The sequence below is a fragment of the Oreochromis niloticus genome, linkage group LG22, assembly GCF_001858045.2.
Source record: "Oreochromis niloticus isolate F11D_XX linkage group LG22, O_niloticus_UMD_NMBU, whole genome shotgun sequence".
NCBI lineage: Eukaryota > Metazoa > Chordata > Actinopteri > Cichliformes > Cichlidae > Oreochromis > Oreochromis niloticus.
Window position 1 is genome coordinate 32,612,876 of NC_031985.2, and position 24,570 is coordinate 32,637,445.

Below are 24,570 nucleotides of genomic sequence, written 5' to 3' on the forward strand. Positions count from 1 at the left end.
TAGTTAAAAACAGACGACTTTCTTCCTCTGTAACAATCACATACTGGAAAACGGCACTCAAGATTATGCAGACAGGCTTCTATACAAAGAGAAACATTAGCTCTTACTGATGCCTCAGGTGAACAATGCATGCTTAACACATAATATGGGCTTTAATTTGCTTTCCATTATAAAATAAAAAAAGACAAATGGTGCAGTTTATGTTGAAAAGAACAAAACCGAATGGAGGAGTGTTAGTATGACTCACGGGCAATCTAAAAACTCACCATCACCCAGTCCAATCCAGTGCAGCTGATTCAGGTAACTCAGCCAACAGGCATAGATGTGCAAAACCTCAGAGCCCTCTGGGGTGTAGGTTACTGTATTAGATATTTTTTGAGCTGCGAAAGCAAACCAAAAATCCTACAAATATCCTACAACAATGCTGCCAGTGTGACTGGATAACCTTTAAATTCTGAAAGTCTAAATGCTCATGTTTCTTTGGGGAGAACAAACTCTATCCTGCTCCCTAATCTGCAAAACACTAAAAAGACCAGTTACCTGTTACATGTATTTGCTGCTTCTTTTTGAGATCCATGAATAAGACTTTGGCATTATGTTTGCAGACAAAGTCACTATTGGAAATAGACTAGTAAATGGGATCTCTGGAACTAATTACAAGGCTGTGACTGCCTTTAAATACCAGGTGGGTAGAACAATACCAAGTCCTGATGACAGAGGAGAACAAAAGGCCACCCCAGCTGGATAAAAGGAGGACATAAAGCGATTCAGCCTTTAAAAACATAGTGTGTATGTGTGTGTTGGTCAGGCTGTGCTCAAAGGTCAGTTACAAAGTAATAACATTCTGCGTGGTACTCAAACCTCTGATTACTACACCAATAATCCCTCTTTGTTTAACTCTTTCTGGGACAATTAGTTCATTTAAAGTCCACCTGAATAGAAATCTAGTCTAATTAATGCTTTCCTGATGGATTTATGGTCTCGACCGCTAGCTTTAAATCTTTTTGAATACAACGTAATGTTTCTGACGTCTGCATTCAAAAGCTAAGCTGATCGCTCAGAATGATGTTTTGGGACTGTGCAAACAGTGCTGTTACACATCTACAGTCAATATTCAGAGTATGCCCATATAGCAGACAGAATAGCAAAACAAAGAATCACATTAAAGCAGGCCTGTGATGGACTGGCTGTCCGTGGTGCAGCTTAGCCTGTGCAGCCGATACAGCCACCGGCCCAACCGAGACCCTCATTCAATAAGCAGCTGAGAAAATGGATGGATCGATCTGATTAATCAACAGTGGACTGAAACAACTCGCCGCAATCCTAGTCTAAATTCTACTGCATTAACAAAAGAGACATTTAACTGCCCTAAACCGAATCTTTGCCTCTGTATGCCCAAGTAAACTGTTTCATCTATCTTTTTTACCCCATGTATGTCTTAGTGACCCAGTGAACACATTTAGTTCAACTGCAACTCCGTAACAGGAGTGGAGAGGTGGTAGATGCTCCCACTGTAACAGGAGCTAGACATGATCCTTTGCTGATCATTTCAACCATGTCTACAAACCAATTATTTCTCCTAGACTTCATTGTAATTACCTCTTTCAGTCAGCACTCCCTGATATTCTGGGAAAGGCCATGTAATGGATCTGTGACCAAGGTGTCACATCACATTCAGAAGATATGATGAGATATGAGATATCACTTCTTAAAGCCAAATCATGGGTTTGCTGCTACCACACTGCTATTAAATTTAGATTCAGGTAAAATTTAGAAAGTAGACAAAACTAGTCAGGTCTGTGCTAGTCTTTAATCATGAATTTCCACATCACTGCTCTCTAGGGTAGTGCATCCTTTGGTAAACATCTGAAGCATGTGGGCTAGTACTGAAACATTACAAGATTGTCAAATATTTCAATCAAATAAACATATGTATTCTGTCATCTGTGAGGGATTGATACAGATCCTTCGGGGGGGGGGGGAAAGATAACTGCTGACCAAAATTCAAACCACTTGCTTTAAATAAGTGTTGGTCAGCTCCAAATTCTGATTTTGGAAGAAGATGCCGTAACGTGACTCAGCTCATAAAATAAATAAATGAACCCCAAAAGTTCCAAAACCAGTGCTTTCATTTAAGTAATACAGTGTTCCACTAGATAAATGTATCGTTAAAGCCTTACGACTCCATCTGACAGTTAAGTGACAATCTGCCTTAGTTAATCGTTTTTAATGGGGTCAGTTCAATTTGAATCAAACATTAAGCTGTTCTGATGTTTGTATCAATTAGCTGCTTCCTACTGGGACATTTAGACTTTTTTAACACTCTATTGTGAATTTTCTTGATGTGTCCTTCTTGACAGCTATGAAGGCTATTAATTAATGACAATTAGGCCAACAGCCAATGATAGCAGTTATGTGGAAAGGCAACATTCTTGTCCGTCTTTCAGAATGATTAATCACGTAGTCTGCACTACCTTTTTAATTGATCTCGTGTGCTACAAAGCATTTATCTTAGCAAACATTAACCAGCCATAGTAGCACCATTATCAGAGGCAGCAACATTAGTGTTTAAACTCAGTGTCAAAGTGTTTTGGATTTGTATGTAAGGGTGTATGAGACCGAGGAAGGGAGTTTTAAAGAGCAAATTAAAAGAAAGGGCAAGAGAGATTATGTGATGCTACGATCTTTTCAATTGTTTCCAAAAATGGACCACCTGTCCTTTCCGAGCAAAGTAGGGTGCTGCAGTGATGTTGTACAGCCCTCCAAGTCTCCTCATAATATGCTGTCACCCAGGCACATATCATTTTTGCCAGCTACAAGCTCTGTGCATACACACTGCTTGCTCTGGAAGATACAGTTTGCATTCCAGGTCAGAGGGGAATGACAGGATAACAGTATGCTCAGTGGTTCTCAGCAGGTGTTCGGTTACAGCGACGGCCGGTACGTGTCAGGGCCAGAAACCTGTCAGTGGTGTGAGCAGGATCAGTCCATTACATCCTAAAAAGCTTCAGTTACACGGATCCACAGCGCTGCTGTTCCTGTGGATCCCTGACCAACATCTGATGAGCCTCAATGAAACATGATAGATGAACTGCTTCCTAGCAGCCTTATGGAAGGAAAAGAAAATCCATACTGTGTGAGAGAAAAAGGTATAAACTGGCAGCGGTGGGACTTGAGATCCTTTCAGCATGGCAGACAAAGCAAACACAGAAGGAATTAGGTACTGATATCAAATTACATTAACACCTATTCACGCTCACGCCTCCAGCTAATTTAAAATAAACAAATATAAATACATGTCTTAGAACTGTGTGAAGAAGACTAAGATACCCAGAGAAATTCCATCCAATCACAGGGAGAACATGCAAACTTCACACACAAAGACCCCAGCTGACTGACGGCTGAGGAGTGACCGTGCTAACCACTGCACTGCCCTCTGAATCATAAACAATCATTAAAAACTTGACTTATTTTGATGCGCAGCTGCAGCACACGCCTGAGCCAGAAAAATACAATGCCTGTCCACATCCCAGTTAGCTAAGCCTTATATAGTTCACATGATGAAGGTCAAATGATACAAACATCAGACAAATTTCTATACTTTCCATTATCCAAAATTTCCATGTATATTTTATTCTATTTTATTCTACTGTATATAGTATTTTATTTTATTCTATTCTGTACAGTTGTGTACTGTATTTATTCTTATTTTATTTTATTCTAATTTTTGCTTCATAACTTTTGCACTGTCCACTTCCTGCTGTGACAAAACAAATTTCCCACATGTGGGACTAATAAAGGTTATCTTATCTTATCTTATTATTCATTTAATTTTTCAAACAGATCCGAGGCATCCACAGACTGAAATCAGGAGGGAAAAAAAGCAAAGCTACTCCATTCATGTGAGAAAAGATCTGATTGCATCTCTGTGGCATCAGAGCATCAATGAGGAGGATCGATAGTGACAGATGATGCAATAGAGCAACTTCTCTCTCACTGACGGGCTATGTCGTCTACTGCCGTCGCCAAAAAGAACGGCGGGCTGGGCACATGTCCAAGGATTATGTTTAAAGAGAAAAATGCTTGTGCACTGGTCCCAGCTCTGACCCAGCAAACCCCGAGTGCAACACGGTGGTCACATCACCAGGAAACAGGCCAAAGGTCTCAATGGTTCCTGTTCTGATTACAGCGAAACAGTTTCTCAATATATATCGAGACAGAATTTTATATCACAGTATTAATATATTCAATGCCTTTAAATAAGAAAAAGACATACTGTGAGATTGTTAGTATAGCTCAGTCAATGCAATTAATACCTTATATATAAACTGCTTATTATATGCAATCATCACACAGTTTATTCCTCTCTATTTTTACTGACAAACACACTTTGTGCTCTATACATAACATTCAAAGCGACTGTCAAACTAAAGTCTTTATTATCGAGGGAGGTTTTCAATGTTCAAACATGGCTCATGCACAGAAGAGATGGCTCGGTGCCACTATGATTAAAATACTTCAGATGGTATTTATGATATAAATTATATAGATACCTGTAGTTTCTCTCTGCTGATTGTTGTCACTTTGATTTGCACCAAAACAAGTGAAAATGATGACTCCTAACTGGACAGACTTAAGTGTAAATGACTTTGTATCATATTATGATGACCGAGTGCTCCCTTCATTTTTTTAATAATTTAAATTGTATGTTTTTCCTTACAAACACACAAGTAAAAATAATACAGAAAACAAAATATCAACTAGAGCTGCCACGATTAGTCGACTAGTCACGATTACGTCGACTATCAAAATCGTCGACGACTGATTTAATAGTCGACGCGTCGTTTGAAGCTTTGTAAGATCACAAAAGACGCAGGAATAAGTAGTAGGATTTAAAAGTGTAATAACGGACTGAAACAGAAGATGGCAGCAGTGCATGTAAAGGATGCCAGCTGCCGTTAAACCCCGAAGAAGAAGAAGCTGTGTCCCAGAATTCATAGTGCGGCCCAGCGCAGTTGTCAACAATGGCGGCAGCTAGTTAGTTTTAATATTACTCTTATTATTCTTTCTGGGTCACAAAATAAACGTTTAACATATTTTCAAGCTGTAAGTTTTACGTCCAATCGATGCATGATCTGATTAGTCGACTAATCGCAAAAATAATCGGTGACTAGTCGACTATCAAAATAATCGTTTGTGGCAGCCCTAATATCAACTATAATAATAATTAAATGATCCAACCTTTAAATCAAACAGTAACGTAATAGTTACTTTTGATTTTACCTTTTAATATTAATCTTATTAATTTTACCATCTTTAATGGTGCAATCAAGACTTTTTTAAGGCTATTTTGTTGTGGCTAAGTGTTGTACTCTTAAATACACACTGACTAGTGTGTGGGCATCGCACTTCCACCTAATCATGTTTTATGAGCCACATACATACACCTTATAAGCTACTCTTAATTTAAAGATCACAAATGGCTCTTTCAAACTATATATGACCATTTAATATCCGTCTATTTTTTCATTATCATATTCACCTAATGTCTTTTTCTTCCTCCACCACTGCTCTCTCTCTTCCTGATTCTCACCTCATCATCTTCTTCCTCACCGTAAGCTTCAACTCCTGAATTGAAGTCAGGGCTCTAACACGTGAAAATGTGCATACACATGCTTATTTATTCCCAGTATTGCCACAATTAGACAGGTGACCCTCCCATCTCTGGACACCTGACAACAAGCCAGCTAAACAAGCCTTCATCCTACCAGCTAATGTTAGGCTCAAATGTCCCTAAAAGAAAAGAAAATAGAGTAAGAGTCTCTAAAAATAGAGAATGTACATAGAGTGTATTTGCTGAGTATCCCAGTCCAATGATGACAGATTCGCTTCAAAGAAAGTTTGACTAACACCGACTAACAGCAGCAACAACACCAGTGCTTAGTGATAGAAAAGCCCAGGATATCCTCTACAGCTCACCTCAGTATTGCTGTCATCAGACAGAAGACTCCTTTCAAAGTTTTACAGCCAACCAGGGGAAACAGACATGGACACGTATTGACAGCTGAGGTAAACAGTGGACTGACAGCCTACACTCATTACAGACTAAAGGCTACTGGTTGTTTGCCCTACAGCAGCCACCGTGGCTTGGATTACAGTATGCACATGAATTTGGAGGGGTACGAGTGTAGAGCTTTTACACATTGTACTGTCAACTTTAAAGTAGTTCTTAACTTCCATCCATCCTCTTATTCTCATGATAATAATTTCAACTCTCTAGGCTTATCAGTGTGTCTATTTCAAGCAACACATTATTTTTGATACAACGAGCAGCTTCACAAGTGAGCAGAAAAAGGTCTGCAGTCAAGCACTGGCTACAAGGTAAGTTTCTACCTAGTTTTTGAAAGAAACTGCCCAAAATCAAAGTCAACAAACTCTGTATTGACCCAAGTAAAGGTATGTCTCCACTAAAGACACACAATCAAATGTTTGTTAGTATTTCCCACAGTTTAGGAAAGGAGGAAAGTTTAGTAACTTGGCAACACACCTGTCTTTGTACGACAGCAGGTGAAGCAACTGTGCTACAACATTCCTCCTTTTAGCAGGACCAGAAATAAGTGTGGGAACATTGGTTGGACTTGGTTGCATTTAGAAATGTCAGGTAATCTGTCTTTGAGGAATGAAAAGACAGCCGTTGGGGATACTCTTGTTTCCTCTAAAGAAATCAATAAGGGAGGTGGTTTTATTTGATATAAGACTGGGAAAGAGAAATAGGTTTAGGCCGAAAATACATTTGAAAACTAAGCCGATGCTGAAGAAACACTGGATAGTTACAATTATACAACACAAATAATGAGTTCAAATGGAGCACGTTTTTTCTGCACACTGTGACAAAACCTCCCCAAATTGATCTCCACAAGTTCAATTCAAACCTTTACTTTAGCTGCATCTATATAATTTTACTAAACTTTTATTTCTCCTACTCTTTCCTCCCATCCCAGCAGTTTAAATGAATGGGCGAGTGTGTTGTGTGCTATCTGTGGCAAGCCGGGGGAGTTTTGATTTATTTCCACAGCTCACCCAAACTGACGCACTGACAGCCCAGATTGTTCTGTAGCCATGATAAATACCCCATAAACAGACGCTCCAAGCCCGTTAAATGTGCTAACTGTGGATCCATACAGGGCCGGAGAGAAAAAGGAAAGGCTAGATAGGGAATCGCAGAGTGGGCTGGTTTACGCTTTGCTCTCATTTCCACATTAAAGCTACCAGGGTGATAGGATAAGACTGGTGATTTCAGCCAAAGTAGAGCAAATGATCCTTTCATGCCTCCTCCTAATGTGGTAAAAATGTATTAACAATGCTTTGTTACTCAGTGTTGTGTTATGGTAATCTTACATGACACAATGTGCAGAAATCATTATTCACGTTCATAATGGGTTAAATGACGAGTTGAAAAGCAATTGACTCTTCCTGTCAGATCCCCTTGCTCAGGCTAACCGGGAAGAAGAATCAATTGGAGCCTCTCCTGTTAAGCTACCTCGTGATTTCCCCTCCACTGCAAATATGACTCTCTTTGTTTCCATCCACACATCCATCTTAGTCCATCTGAGTCAGTGCTGCCTCTGTAAATCACACAGACTAGCCGGGAGACTTGCAAAAGAAGTGTGAATGGTCCCCATATCTCTCCTCTGGCTTCAATTGGAGATCTTTAGGATGGCTGACTGGCAGAGCTAAAAAAGAAACAAGCAGATAAATCAGCCTCTGCCAACCCAGTCCTCCTCACAGCACCCATCAGTCAGCTAAATGGGCCACACCTGCTGCAAATTTAAGGCTACTTGCACTCCAGCAGATGGAGGTTGGTAAGGTGTGTGTTTGCGTTTATGTCCTAGCAGATATAGAAGCATACGAGTAGATTTTCTTGAAGGTTTACAGATTAAAATCTCATTTTAGAGAAGTTTTTCCAGTAAGCCATACCCACTCATTCATAGACACATTAATACAGAGCTTTACTGTGTACCTTGAAGGACTCACACTCAGCTGGGGTTCAGTAATGCATCCTGGCAAAGGACACTAACATATGGACCGAGGAACCAGGTATCAAACCACCGATCTTTGGATCAGTATATTCTACCTCCTGAGTCACAGGGTAAGTAATGTTCACTAACAAGTGGCTGACGTCACACCGGCTACAACTTGACATCCAGTATATGTGCTGGAAACAAGGAAAAAAAAAAATCTACAGAGCTTACTCGCCTTCCTTTTCTGCTGCTGCAGAAAAATCCAACAACTGAACAGCTCATAAACAACTACAAATACAAATTCCTTCCAACAAATCTTTATTCTCGATTATTTCATGTAATTATTACTTTTAATGATTTTCTAAACACAAAACACATCAGGCTAAAGACCAACACAGTACATTCATTAAAAACTTGTTTGTCCAAAAACATTAATTGATGCTAATTTGCACGACAGTTTAACTGATTAACTTATTCATCAAGTAAAAAATACCAAACTTTGAAGGGAGGAACACCCATTTGAGTATATGATTCATTCCTCTGTTTCACATTGAATACTTTTTCCAGTCTTTTCAGTTGTGTGACTGTAATAAACCATTTGCAGAGTCAATTAAAATGAATTATTAGAATTAAACGTAGACTGACTACTTGCATTGCATTCATGATCAAAATCGAAGCACTAAGCTTTTATTCCATGTATTTTTTTTCTTACTCAAAACATAGTGTGTGTGTGTTAGCCAGAATGCAACAGGCTGATTATGATTTGCGAAGCCGTCTAGCGCTGCTGCCCTTCATTCAATACTTTGGATTCTAGCAATTTTCAGTAAAATGTAACAGATTAAAAACAAACAGACAAACATGACATCATGCTAGTAAGTATTAATGCAGTCAAGATCTGATGTAGCTTAATATAGAGCAACAAATGCTTTATACATTTCTGACTGCATTAAGTAAAGCAAGTAAGCATATTGCTAACTTGTAAACACTAAACACCCTGTGATAGGGGAAAAGGTGGAAGTATCCCTGAATCAGTTAATCAAATAACTATATGAGTATTAGATGCAGAGCAGGGCGTGTTCATGTAAGACTGTCATTTAACCTTTACACACTGTTGGTATTCCATGCCCTCACAGTATGGTTCAAGTCAACTTTAACTTGGGCCAAGAATTCCTTCATAATAAGTGTCTATAGCTTTTATAATTAACAGTTAGTAGGGTTTTGTTAATTGGTGATTCTAAATTGTACATAAGTGTAAATGTGAGTGTGAATGGCCGCCTCTTTGTGTTAGCTCTATGTCAGGCTGGTGACCTGTCCAGGGCGTACCCCGCGTCGCCCTATGGAAGCTGGGATAGCCAGCCTAAGTATAAGAAGAGAATGGATGGATTTATTTTAGATTATTTTGTTATATTGTGGGTGTTTGTGCTTGCAGGTGCAAAGGTAATGTGCTTGTTTTTCTATAGCAACGACACATTCATACAGCACTTTATTCCACACACCTCAAACACTTAAACTACCTCACATTAATGGCTTATTTAGAGTTACCCATTAATCTAACAGGTGGACTGTGGGAGGATGCCAAAATAGCTGGAGGAAGCCCAGGGGAAAGCTCGGGGAGAATATGGAAAATCAACACAGAGTGGCTGCAGCCAGTGCGGTAACAGTGCTAACCATTACAGCACTGTGCCACCCCATTTCAAAATTTGTGCCTATGTCAAGAGACAATCTCTCAAGGTACTCTCTCGTAGGACTTTTTGTGCACCAAATATGATCGCGTCTGTGCCGTTTTACTGTTACCACTTTTTTTTCATTATTTGACCTACACTGGTAGATCTAAAATCCATTCAGGAATGGATTTTCAAGAATGATACAAAAATATAACATTTTGATATATTTAGTTTTGGGCTTGTGTATTGCTTAATTGGTGATTCTAAATTGCCTAGAGGTGTGAATATGAGTTTGAATGGTTGTCTGTCTTTGTGTGTTAGCCCTGCGTAGCTATGGTAACTGGGAGCTCCAGCCCCCCTGTGACCCTGAATTGGATAAGTGGAAGAGGATGGATAGATGGTGCATACTGGGCCACTTTGGGGAAAGTCATCAGTTAAATAATGTAAAGTTGTATTATTATTAAAATATTTATCATTTACACGAAATTTCTGTTTTCTTGCATATTAGGTTACAAACAAGCAAAACGTTTGCCTTTCAAGCAAAGGCATGAAAAAGATTTAAAGGGATCTGTTATGCTCATAACTAGAATAGCTTTCCAATGAGTGACAGTTCAAAATAAGCCTTATTTTTCTTATACGTCATCTTAGTGCAGCCCCTCAGTTCATTCATTTTTAGAAACAGGCTCTTTTATCTCTCCTCACGTTCCCTTCAAGCCAACTTTCTCCTAATTCACTGCCCCCCAGGAACTGAAAGTTTAAAAAGCAGCTGGTGTGGTTGTCTGTGGTCACAGCTGGAGCTGTGTGCCTGAGATAACCATATAGGGAGATCTGTCAATGGCATCATCCACAGCCAGACTGGAAAAAAATTAGAGCAGTCTGAAATTTGAGCTTCTGGTTCACACAGATGACTTATGATTAACTCACTTTTTGAAACTTCAGCCACGTTTATTATAAGCATTTACCTATTATAATGTATATTACATAGACATAAAAGAAGGGCAGATGTTTAACAGTGATCTAAACCTAATCATGGTGCACAGGTTTGCACACAGGGCTCAGTTATATCTGAAATAAAAGCAGAGATGTGCCCAACACCCAGTAGATGTGTGCATTTCTAGGAACTTGTCACAGACTGAAGAAGGCTTTCTGCCATCTCCCAACGGCCCCATGACTGCTGTGCTGAAAACCGCAGAGGAGCCTGAAATTGATGTGCTCACAGATGTGACATATTAGCAGCTACAGGTGCAGTCAGAGCACTTCTCTTTCATTTTAGTCATGCATGCATTTGCCTCTTTCCTCTCTCTCAGGTCAGCTCCCCTAATCATCGTCACTGCAACAGGACTTCAACATTAGGTGAGTCTGGGCTGTTTGGCAGCATCATTTGTCAAACCTGCAGCACTTACGGCAGATGAGCTTCTGACAATCGCTTAAAGCCACATTATTCCATGAGGCCCGCCCCCCCCCCGTCCCCCCGTGTGTGTTGAAAAGCCACCGCCTGTGACTGCTCCAAATGTCTATCTGTGGATGCGGAGGGTACTGGGGGGAGAGAAAAGGAGTGCGAGTCGGTTCAGAAGTGCTGTCTTATTAAATTATCTCTTCGCCTTTTACAGCGTGGCCTCCACCCTTCGCTTTCCATCCCTCTGCTAGACTAAACATTTGTCTTTCCATTCATGGCTGCATTTGTATTCCATTGAAATGGTTTCCTGGTGGCGTAGCGAGGTGGGGGGAGGAATGGGTACAAAGTCCACGCTCAGGCTCGGAGTTTTCCACGTCACTGCATGGTAACAACGCTCAACACACAGAATGCTGAAAATCATCAACTGTCCATAATAACTTAATTCAGCTTCAAAATTTTGGAGTCAGATTTTTATCCAGGAATAAGATAAACATAAATAATGCAAATACAGACTTTTTTTTGAGTAAATAGTTTTTGCAACTGACTTGACACATGTGTATATAATATGTGCTCTCATTTACAAAGTACAAAGATGATTGCTTACAGATCAGTTAAACCATCAGTCCCATCCTACACATGTCAGGGTCCTTCTTGTCTGATATAAACCTGCTGCCCTCTCTGTGTACAGTATCATCATCCACCCAGCTGGTGTCACACCCTCACACAGCTCTGTCTTGATTGGCCAGGTCAATGTTTATTTAACAACATCCCATTAAGCTGACTCCCATCACAAGTTGCACCACTTTACCTTTAATCAAACTGACAGCTGAGATGCTATAATCAATGAGGCTTTACAGAATGGCCGGCTGTGAAAAAAAGAGAGCACCAGCACTGTAACTATAAAGGGCCTGTGTGGGGCTAGTTTCATGTTAAAGTCACTATGGGCGTGTTAAAATGTTCAAATGCTTCTACTTTCAGTAAATATGAACATTTGTATTCATCCATCCATGAATTTTCTTCTGCTTTTCCAGTTTAGGGTCACACGTGGTCCGGACCCTCTCTGAACACTACATGTTTAAAATGCAGCACAGCACGAATTCACATACTTGGTGAGAAAGTGAAATGTTTTCATATGCAAATGTGACTTTGTTCATTTAAAAGAAAATGCCACAGAGTATTTTTTAACTACTATGAAAGAATTTTGATTAGCTTTTGGTCAGCAATGGGACAAAATCATTCTCTGAAGTCATCTATGCTGAAAATCTGGGCACATTCACGTAAACTTCTTGTCCATTTTGGTAGCACCAAATTCAGTTCCCTGCTTTCTCAGCTCAGCTATGTCCTGTCTATTATACACAGTATTAAAAAGGAGATTTTTAAAAGTGGGGTGTGATTTGTGCTGGGTAAAATCTTTCCTCTGAAAAATGTGATCTAACAGCCTCCCGTCAAACGTCCTCCCTCCAATTTTAAGGATGACAAGTACTCCTTATGAGTTTTGGGAGTGCAATAAAATTTTGTCACAGATAATTAAACCAGTCAGCCAGCAGCCTTGTGAAAAACAATAGCTGAGAATCTCCAAGACTGCCCTGCTGACATTTAGACTGTTTGTGAAGCCGTCTCACAATTTCAACAGTGCTTCCAAATCCACGGTCAACATATATAGTTTAGACTTGCTTTTCAGGATCTGTAACAGACTGGCGGACTGCTGGAGCTGAAAATTAAAGGACTATGAAGAGCATCGAAAGTCAGAGGACTTTTTTTTTTAATTAGGGCTCAAACTCAGGCAAAGAGAAACGTATCAATCCAGACTGATATAGCGCCAAGTGCAGCTATTTTAGGGATAAGCTATGATACAATCTGTCATAAAGGTTTTTCCTCATCTGTAACAACATGGCCTTAAATTATATTGTAAATACATCTGGTATACTGAAGTCACAGCACTATATTCATACTTCTCTTAAACAAATAAAAACCCAACGGCAGCAGGTTAGGAATTATAGCTTCTGTGAAATCAAACTCGTGGAGATGATGTAAAAGTTGTCGACTCCATCCATGTACTATATTTTAGGGCAGACAGAACAATATAAACGAGTGCAGCTCTCTAATCTAGGCTCGCGTTCATTGCAAAATGTCTTTTCACTTGATGTTTTGTCGTCAGCAAAGGTTTACCACAGAAACACAAAAGTAATCCGCTTTAATTTCTTGCCCACTCAGTGAATTAGAGCCATTTTTCTGAACCTCAGTGAAATAAAATTCAGCACTAACAAAACAATGTTTTACTCATTTAAAAAAGAGAGACTTGCATATTTGTGATAACGCAGTGAATTTGATCATATATGATCTCACTTTATTGTAAGTCTGCTGATGGGACTGTGGGGCTGATTCTGCTCTGAGATAGAGGCCATTAATAAATGATTCTGTTTGCTCTCCATTCAATAATAATAATGAGAATATACACAAACACAAAGCCATAAAACTGATTCTGGCACTTTCCATGTTCTCTTGAACCTGTGTGATTAAATATTCATAGGGTTTCTATAGAAGCAAATCATGAAGAGGATCAAGTTTCTCATGCCACACAACTGGTTAAGCACAGGCAGAGATGCCCGTTTCTCCAGCTTAAGGCCAAGAACGTATAACTAAAAAGCATTTACACTGTTTAGTTTTTTAATATATTGTGTTTCACTACAAACAGCTATGACGACAAACAGTGACAGATGACAAATTTCTGACACCAGCTGGGTGGATGCAATGTGGTTACATGTTAAGCTTTTAGACTCGACTTAGTACTACAGCCCTGCACTGCCTGGAGGATGGGTGGACAGAGTACCTTAAAATAATGTGAAAAATACCAAACAAACAGAATTTAATTTAAGAATTACGTCGACCTGAAGAGTTCGAGAGGAAAACAAAAGTATGAATAAGTAGTTGAAAACATAAAATTATCAATACAAATTTGTAAATTATTAATAGAAAGTAAGGCTAGCAGCTGTTAGGTAATGCATATGCAGTGTAAACAGTCAGCTAGAATCACGAATTAAAAAGTTGGATATGTTTGAATTGTTGATTGAAAATGAAAATGACAGACTGTGGACTACACTGTTAGAAGTAGAACAATCAACAGCATTAAATGAGTAGGTATACTAACTAAACTGTGGATGAGTGGTTTTAATGATATACTAATAGGACACCAGCTGTAACAGATGGTTACAGTAAGGTGAATAGAGTTCATATCCAGTTTGAAAGCGCCAACATTCCACAGGCCTGAGAACACTGGGAGCATCTGACCCCGTCCTGCAACAGCAGCAGGAACAACAAAGACGTCCTTTATTGAATAAGCATCTCATTTGTTTAACAAGTGCAATATAAGTTTTTAAGATTACAGTTTAGTTTTGCAAATGATTGAACATTTGTCATTACACATCAGAAAATAAAATGAATCATTGTAGAAGGACATCATTATGGAAAAGTTCAAAAATGAATTTTGGATAACGTGGTACTAGTTACGCTAAGATAAAGCATGCACTGTGAAACAGACTCTCAGTTTGCTACAACAAAAACATTTTATTAAACTAATTATTGTAAAAGTAAAACGACTTTATTTAATTTGCCTCCAGCTCATCAGACCTGCAGCCTCCCTGTCATCCAGCGCTCCCATTGCTCTCCCCAGGCCTAAGGCTCTGCTCCGGATTTCACTCTTTATTTATTTACTCTGGACTCTCTGCTCGGTTCAGCTACAATTCCTCTGCTACTCTTACGCAGCCAGCGACCCGCCCGGCTCTCCACGCATCCAGCCACACACTCTGCCCCGGCTCAACATCCCATCTGCAACGCGTGCAGCCCTGCAGTGATTATTATTCATCTTTTATCTACACAGATCTTGGCCGAGGGAAAAAGATATTTTCCCAAAAATGTGATGCTGTATAAAATGTTAAAAAAAAAAAAAAAGGCAGAATGAATCTAAACTGACACATTTTACTATTTCTAATTATTTTTTTATTTTTTTTTTTTTTTACATAGGTTTAATATCAGCTCATTTTCAATTTGGTAGCAGTAAGACGTCTCAAAACAGCTGAGTCAGGGTCAAAAAAGGACAGAATAGTAAGTAATTTTAAAAGGAGACAGCCATTTTGCAAATACTTGAGTAAATTGGTAACAGATCAATATCATGACTGGATATAAAAAGAACCTGAGTTCAAAAGTAAAGATTGACAGAGGTTCATCAATCTGCAAAAAAACCTAAGTCTACAAATTCCAGAATATAAAAAAGTGAATACTTTAAATGTTCTCTTTATCTACAGTACATAATATTATCAAAAGATTCCAGGAGTCTGGAGAAATCTCTGTGCACAAAGGCCAAGGCCTAAAAAAGAAAATCTGTGCTGGATGTCTACGGCATTTCAAACAGCACTGCATTCAAAGCAGGAATGATTCTGTCACAGACTTTACAGCATGGGCTCAGGAACATTTCCACTCATCACTGTCTGTGAACACAGTTTGCTATGCCATCCACAAATGAAGGTTAAAGCAAAGATGAAGCCTGCTATCTTGTGCGAGACCAAGTGGAAATCCTAGAATCCGATATGAATGACACAAACTGTTTTACTGTAGAGTGTGATATGAAGGAGGGGGGGAAACACTATTCCATTTGACTGGAAAATGCCATAAAACAGACCTGGGGTGGCACTGGGAAGTAAATGACTCCTTTGGCACACTTAAGCACTTTGAGATGTTTATTATTGACAGCTAACACCCTTTAAATTTGCTAAAATTACATGCTGATGGTTCAGAGACGTACGCTGAGATGTAACGTGTATTTTTTATGTACTCATCAAGACTATTAAGGAGAAGAAAATAATTTGATTTCCAAACAGCACAAATCTCATGCAGCCATTTCACATCAGGGCTGTAATAATCTACGCATGCCATTTCTAACAGACAGTGAAATTATATCTGCAGCAGCTTCTGCATCAATCTTAGAAAACATAAGAGTGTGTCACACAAACCAAAAGAGAAAGAAAAAAAGGAGAGTAAATGATTAGACTGAAATTCTGGAATGATTCTATATTAACAATTCTGAAACAGCATTAACATAATACGTTACGTAAGCGTTGAGAGTTTCATTTAGGCTCTTTGGTCATCTATCACGTCAGGAACGAGTTACCTTTGTATAGTGACAACACAGCAAGGCAAACAAAACAGTTCTCCATAGACACCGTGGGAATAAAACACAAGTGCAATCAGAATGTTTGAAATTAAAGATGCATTCACCTACAGCTATTTTACTAGTGTGAGGCTTGGAGAGCAAAGACATTTCAAGCATCCAACTGGACTAATGATTTTAGACATTGGGGAAATCGTTGAACTATACCCATAATTGAGCCTGTGATAGCCTTGGCAACCCTGATAAAGGCATCCTAATGGGCTGAGGCAAATTATCTGTCTCACAACAAGCAACCCTCGCAAAGGCCCAGGTCTGAGCTGCATAACTACTTTTGCAGAAATGAAGACAAGAGGGATTAACAGTTATGTCTGCAATAAGAATGCACATATGAAACAGAACATCAGCTTTTCTCTGGAAAGTATTTGAAGAAAGTGCATGTCAAATGCCAAAACATCCAGCAAACAGTGAATCCACTCAAGCGTTTGCTCCTGATTCCTCCATTTCTGTCTCAACAGATTCTTACATTTCCATGCTTGATCTGCTGTGTCGCTTCATTTCGCAGATTGCCTTCTCTTTGCAAAAGGAGGACAGCCCCAGCTGACTAATCAAAATGCTGGCAGGGCCCGAAGAGAGGCCAGGAATCTCAGAAAACAAACACCGGCAGTAAATCAAAAGTGATTTTAGAGGATGATCACAGATGGTGAGACTGAAAAGTGCTCCTACAAATTCTGTCAGTCCCCGGTGATTCACACATTTCCCAAGCTGCTGTCTACACTTCTCCAAAATAGCTTGTGTCCCATTATAAATGCAAATAAAAAACATGGCTTGAGACCAGTTCTGGAGGTTTATGCACTAACTGACAGGTGAGAGATGGTCGTGGAACCACCAAAATAACCGTAACTGGAAGACAAACATGCTCAAAGATGCAAAATAAAATCCACATAGAGCTTAAGTCATAATGTTGCACATTTCCAGCAGCTCGAGTTCACAAACATTCAGCTGTGGGTGTGGTGTGTGAGCACAACCATTAATCCCGCAGGAAGACAAATGCAAGCGCACACACACAAAAGACACTCACCCCACTGCAAAGGAGCAAGCTGCAGGTGCTCCAGGACCAGCTGATTGAGGACTCCCTCAACGCTGGCTTCTCCACAGCGGCGCAGAGATGGGTGGGCGTGGTTAAGGACAGCAGCATGGAAAAGCTTTGGAGAGTTTCAAGAATAAATCAGCATGGGACACTCTGTTCTATATTTACACATGGAACACTTTAACTGCATACCTGGTATTAAATAAAAATACATCACACTCTAAATATAACAACAATAACTAACAGACAGCTATTCTGAGGCAGGAACGAAGCCGGTGAAAAATCAAAGATACTCTAATGTAATTAAATTAAAGGAATGAACAGGCCCTCGAACTTCTGTGTTTGTCGGTGTATGCTTGTATGTCTTCAGGCGTGGAATGTTGCAGGATTTCGCACAAAGAAATGGATATCACTTCCCGTTTCCACTCAGTGCCTGCTGTATACCATATGTCAAAGAGCACATGTGAAAATCAGCTAATGCTTGTGTAATAAGACCGACTACCTTTTGGCAGCAGATCTAACTCAATATTAAAGGCTATTTAGATGAGACAAACTGAATATGATGTGGCTGTAAATAATTATATAAAAGTTTAAGTATAAATCCTGGAAATTGACAAAAAAGGCAATTAAACTGCTTTATAAATTAAAAATAGCAGGTTTCCAATTTGGTTTAGGGAATGGCTCCAACTAAGTCCTGTGGTGGTACATGTGTATACTGAATGTTTTCAGACGTGTAGCTGAAATTGAGTGCCAGGGCTACTTTTTAAGCTATAGAACCCATATAAACCATCCATGTTCATGACCCATAAAATACGCAATTTTTCAATAGTTCTGACGTGTAAAGTTTCATGAGTTTTCAAGAATGATTCATTTGTGTAAAGAATATTAAAAGGAGCAGGGTTTTGTACCAGCCAGTGCATGGACACTTGGGAAAAATAATAGTCTATAACATCATTGATTTAATTTTATTATTGGAGTTTTGATTAGATGCCGAAAAAGCTATAAACACAAGACAATTCTGATAGATTACAGCAAGTCACAACAATTAAGATTAAGCTTTATATCTTCCGCACAAAAGTGGGAACAAACATTAGCCGGTGGTTACAATGAATGTGTATGAGAAGTGTTTGCAGAGTGTCTGCTCTCACGTCTCTCTGTAGCCACTTTCATTGATTACAGTAGAAAAAAGGGATTAATTAGAAAAAGTGTGAAGCTGGTAGTCTGATTAGCAATGATGGCTGACTTATGTAGGGAATAACATGTCAGCTTTTGGAAAATACCAACCTAGGCTGAACCAAGAATTTCATTTGTTTATATCTTGCTTGTTGCTAACATTGCAAAATTTTGGGTGTAACAGAATGAGATGCTCTAGAGGTCAGGTGTCGAAGTCCAGGCCTCGAGGGCCGGTGTCCTGCAGGTTTTAGATGTGTCCTTGATCCAACATAGTTGATTTAAATGGCTAAATTACCTCCTCAGCATGTCTTGAAGTTATCCTGAGGCCTGGTAATGAACTAATCATTTGATTCAGGTGTGCTGACCCAGGGTGAGATCTAAAACCTAAAGGGGACACCGGCCCTCGAGGCCTGGAGTTAAAGGAGAAAAGGTCTAAAGTACTTTTTTAATCCAATTAAATTCAGTTTTAATTATCTAGTGCAAAATCACAACAAATCCTACAATAACAGGAACCTCAAAAATCAGATGGCCCCCCTGTAGGAAGAAACCTCTAGCAGAACCAGGTTCAAGGTGGGGCAGTCATGACAGGACATAAGACACGTAGAAAAGTTCATTTTGCACGTAAGAAATACAGTGTTTGAAATCTTTTCTATGATAAATACCAATCTCAACACTGAGTGCATCTCTGTGACACTTTTTATGTCTAAATACAATATGTACACAGTAGTAATCTGACAGGCCATTTGCCTGCTCTCTATACTAACACTTTAACTTCAGAGCACGAGGCCACATGCTTTCAATTCTCTTGTCCTTTCTTATTTTTCCCCCATTCAGATTCTTTCTGCCAGCTTCTAGTTATCTTTAATGTCATATAAACTGCAAAGTCAATCATGGGGAAATGAGCAATTTAGTGGACGTTTTAACACAAACCCACAACCCTCTGAGGCTCTCAACAATGACGAATCCCCTTTTAAAATGCTCTTAATGGTAATTATAGGCCAATACTGTAGTCCTTTTGTGTACTTCTTGTGTAACAGTTGTGTAACAGTTTTACTGTAGAGAGGAAAGTCTGACACAGAGCAAATGCAGGAAAATGATCTTACTTCAGTTTAGTTCATATATACCGAAGAAAGGATTACAGTACAAACGAATGTACATCAGCAGTTTACTCATTGACCAAAACTGCTTAAACTTCCCTACTATATTATTAAAGAGCCAACACAGCTGCTTCTGAAGCACAAACTAAATGTGTGGATGGATGCACGCGGCTGATATTACACAAACATCAACGTATAACTGCCAAAGCTGTCAAAAAAAGAGACATTATTTGCTGGTAACAGCACTGAAGACAGATCCATCATGTTATGTTTATGTTTTGCATTCATCTAGAAGTCAAAGGTGAACGGGGAGCATGTTTTTATAATGATGGCATTAAACTGATCACAGGAAAGGCTATCAATGTATGAATACTGCATCAAAACAAATACGGTTGTCAGAGGGCAATTACCCAGATAATATGTGATGACAAGGACGCCGCTGATCATTTACACAGCTGACATTTGGAATAATGGGTGAGACGAGCAGCGCCTAGAGCACCAAACCTGTGTCTATTAACCTTTGAGAGAAAGTGCAGAATGCATGAAGAGGGTAAGAGAAAGAGCGAGTGAAGGCATCTATGGACAAAACATACTGTGTGGAAAGGTGCGGCTACCTTTCTGTTGGATTGTCTGAGTCACGATGAATCACGTCACATCATCAGTATTCCAGAGAATAACTGCAAAGTGTCAGTGTTGCAGCTCTGATCACTCAAAGCCGAGTAGAATTTCTATTTCGAGGCTTTGCTGGAATTGTTGGGTAACACAAGCTGCTAGCAGATATGGTCTGTTTTCAGGTGTACAACAGGGACGTTACAGTACTATAGTGATCAGTATCCTTTTGTTGGAAATTCTCAGTGGACCCTCATATAAGCTTTGAAATAGATATATTATATAATATGGGCATGATTAATGCACAAAGAGTAGTCTCTGTAACATCACTCTATTGTAAAGGGAGTGTAAACTTTCACTACACTCATCCAACTTGCACGAAAGGTGTCATGTTCTGAATACAGATTTAAGTGGATACTGGGTGAAGTGAACAGAACGAGTGTATATTTCATACGACTGACTGTGAAATAAGCCGGTATTAAGTTAACTTCTGGGATATTGATATTGGTTGTTAATCAGTTTCAGCTTCTTTGGCGTTAATGAAATCAAAACAGGTGCACCGGGGGGCAACAATTAGATGACCCCCAAAGAGGAATGATTTTAGAGTTGGAAGCCCCCGACATCTTTTCTGACTGTTTGTTCACTAACTTTTCTATCTGACTAAGGTCAGTGTCACTACTGGATGCATGAGGTGATACCTGGACATTATAGAGGTTGCACAGGTAACACAGTCTAACTCCTCAGGGATGGAACACCAATATGTGCCATTACCAGACAGTTTGCTGTGTCTCCTAGCACAGTTTGAAGAGAATGAAGGAGATCAAGGAGACAGGCAGTTACTCTAGGAGAACTGGAGAGGATAGTGGAAGCTCCTTAACCCACTGGAACGAGTAGTATCTGCTCCTTTGTGCCATGAGGAACAGGATGAATACTGCCAGAACCCTACAAAATGACTTCCAGGAGACCACTGGTGTGAATGTCTGAGACCCAACAATCAGACAGACTTCATGAGGGTGGCCTGAGGACCAGACATCCTCTAGTGGGCCCTGTTGTTGCCCTGTGTTGGGCAGGTCCAACACTGGTGCCCTGTGCTTTTCACAGCTAAGAGCAGCTTCACCCTGAGCACATGTGATGGATTTGAAAGGGTCTGGAAAAGCCGTGGAGAATGTTATATAGCCTGTAACATCGTTCAGCAAGGCTGCTTTGGTGGTAGGTCAGTGATGGTCTGGGGAAGCATATCCATGGAGGGACACAGACCACCACAGGCAACAGCAGCCCGACAGCCATGAAATCCTTGAACCAACTGTCAGACCGTAGGCTAGTGCAGTGGGTGCTGGGTTGGTCCTGGTGATCATCAATGCTGGCCTCATGTGGAAGAGTCTGCCGGCAGTTCTAGGTGGATGAAGGACTTAATCCCACACCATCTCGGACATTTTCTTTGGTCCATCCAATGCTGTCAGGTTGTGTCTCAGACTATCCAGGAGCTCAGTGATGCCCTGGTCTATGTCTGGGAGGATATCCCCCGGGACCCCATCTGTCATCTCATTTGGAGCATTCAGGGTATCTCTGAATCAAGCCCTCTGGAGATTGATAATTTTCATTTCCATTTAACAATGTGACATCCTTTCATTCCTAAAACATTACCCAGTCCATATCAGCATAGATTTTTAGAATTTTTTTTCCCGCCGTCTGTGTTCCCTGAATTCTTCTGAGCAGCGTATTTCAGAAGTGGCTTCCAAATTCACCTTTGCTATTCAGTATATTTGTGGGCACTAAACATCACATTCAACAGGCCATTTCAGAGAAAACCGGCGCTTGTACGAATGATTAATATGCGTGTCCGCTGTCTATACTTACTGCCAACAGCCATTCACGGTTTGGTACTTTTCTATTCATTGCCCAGATTAATTTGGATAGTTCTAAACAATTTCACATTTCTATTATGCAGTTGAAATAAAAAGGAATCCAGAGTGTTGCTTGGAAAATTGGTTCATCCTACTTTGAGCTGAAAGAGGGACTTTTAAGCTGTTAATTTGTGAATCTGTATTGTTCTGCTTTTAAGTAGCTTCTTATTGGAAAAGCCCAGCCAGTCAGGGAGACCTTCAGAGCTGAACTTTGACTGATGAATTATACAAACAGCCTGCCTAAGCAGTTCAGCTGTGCAGTGAAGGTGATTTATCACAATTTAAAACTAGTCCTAAACTGCTCTGCTACAAGGTGTATATTTCAAGCCAATTTTAGTTCAAATATACACCACCTACATGAATCTTGGTATTCTTTTTAACAAAGTTTTGAACTTTAAAACTATGTTGAGTTAACAAATATTTCAAGAATTTAAAATATAGTAGCAGCCAAAAATACAGAACATGTGACATCGTACTTTTTCAAACTGTATTCGTACATCAAGTTTAATTAGAAGTTCAGAGAAAAGGTCAATAACATTTTTAAGGCTTATCTGACAATTTCCCATTTAAAATCATCTTCTCATGCACCTCTGGACCATTTTTAGCTATGCTGCCATTAATAAATCATTTTACAGAAGAAAAAAAAAAGAACTCTTGCACTTTGCTCCTACCCTCTGATACAGCACAATGCTGGGACACAACATAATTCATGTGATTTCTAGCAAATGTTATCCCTAAGGTGACTCGGGACAAAAATCCACATTGACATTCTCAGTCCGTTTATGGAGCAGAACCTGGTGAATGCTGAATAAAATGACGAGCACGCTCCTGCTCTGCATTCCTGATTGGAAACTGTGGGCCCTTCAACTGAAAACTGAGATTAAGGCTACGTTCACACTGCAGGCAAAAGTGCATCAAATCTAACTTTTTTGACCCTATGCGACCCATATCCGATCATGGTATGACAGTGTGAACGGCACAAATCCGATATTTTCAAATCCGATCTGGGTCACTTTCGTATGTGGTACTGAATCCGATACATAGCCGATGTTTGAGAAAGCGACTGCTGTTTGAACGGTCATGTCGCATTAAGTCCGTCTTTTACGTCACTGACACAAGACAGACGCCAATTATCAGCGTCGGAGAAGACATCGCGAATGCTTCCTGGCCATCCCATGTAGATGTCAGTGAAACTGTTGGGAAGACAACGTGAACATTTTATTTGTACTGTATAATCTGCAGATTCTGACAGAAACCTGTAACTATCCTTTGAAGCACCGCTCCTCTAAAACAGCAATAAGGATCATTATTAGGTTATTTACATTATTATGTAAATAACAAAATAACTTAAAGCAAAAGCTGGGAAACGTAAAGTCCGAAGTCTTTATATTAAGGGCCATCAGTCAAGCAATATTGTTTGCTCTGGGTCTAAACAGAGCGCGTTGTGTGTGACGTCTTCTTTTGCGCATGCGGGCCGCTTTCAGCGTTCACACTAGAGCACGTTTGCTGTCGCATTTTATTTGTAGTGTGAACAAGCAGACAAAAAAATCGGATTTGATAAAAAAATCGGAATTGAGCATTAAGACCTGCAGTGTGAACGTAGCCTTAGTTGGCAAGTCATTTTTGATCCTTCACACAGTTTCAGGTCAGTTTTAAGCAAAAGTTAGGGTCCATAGCAAAACATCAAAGTGCACAGTGGTCAGAGGGAGACTTTCAGGCAGTGATCAATAAAATAGCAGCAGTGTTGGAATCTATGCGGACATTCAAGATTATCTTAAATGGGAAATCAACTAAATTTCAGTCAGATCAAGTTTTTGACTTTTATAAACCTCTGAACTTTTTTGTACTTTTTTATTTTTATACATACATTTTATTTGGATTTTACATTGATATTAATTGATAGTAATTACTGATATAATCATAACTAATGACTACATATCCAGAGCTTTTTAAGCTCACTATTGAGAGGGGAACCTCCACGCTGTGCATTGTGAGATGACTCATGGACTTGGCTATGACCTCCTCAGGGGGAAGACACACACGCTTTTTATCTCTTCCACTTTGCATGGCATCTGTACTGCGTGTGGCAGAATCACTCTCTATGAGTGAATCAGTACCAAACACCATCAACAAACCAAGAGTAATACTGGAAGGAAGCTCATAAATTACAAATTAAAGTGACTGTTAGTTGCTCAAGGCCAAATAATTGTGTCTAAGTGTGACATGCAGTGTAATCAGATTTTATAGTTCTCTATTTTTCATATTGTAAAAAGGAAAATCTACCCTGAAGCAGAATTTACATTGTGCTATTCCGACAAGTTTAGCAGCTGAGTCATTATCAACAAGGATGTGTCTCAGTGTGCAGAAAATCATAGGATCAAGGTTTGACTTGATGACATAATGTGGCATCTGTCGCATAGTCAGTTGAGTCACTTGCGCTGAATTATTAACAGAC

General features: G+C 39.6%; 1 protein-coding gene and 1 long non-coding RNA gene across 5 annotated transcripts in view; one reads left to right on the forward strand and one right to left on the reverse strand.

The window, feature by feature from the left end:
• The window catches only part of trappc9 (trafficking protein particle complex subunit 9), a 224,892-nt gene that overhangs the window by 45,182 nt on the left and 155,140 nt on the right, over nucleotides 1-24,570 (reverse strand). For both annotated transcript variants that reach the window (XM_025902130.1, XM_025902129.1), the window contains one exon: nucleotides 17,324-17,414. In XM_025902130.1, coding sequence (XP_025757915.1) covers nucleotides 17,324-17,414 — 91 coding nt within the window. The remainder of the gene's footprint in view (nucleotides 1-17,323; nucleotides 17,415-24,570) is intronic.
• Nucleotides 7,746-17,312, forward strand: LOC106098124 (uncharacterized). 3 transcript variants are annotated; one of them, XR_003215812.1, is made up of 6 exons: nucleotides 7,748-7,867; nucleotides 8,028-8,149; nucleotides 10,993-11,038; nucleotides 11,296-11,466; nucleotides 12,113-12,190; nucleotides 14,699-17,312. It is a non-coding gene; the product is annotated as an uncharacterized LOC106098124 (long non-coding RNA). The 3 variants fall into 3 exon arrangements; XR_003215811.1 differs by having other exon boundaries at nucleotides 7,746-8,149; XR_003215813.1 differs by lacking the exon at nucleotides 11,296-11,466 and having other exon boundaries at nucleotides 7,746-8,149.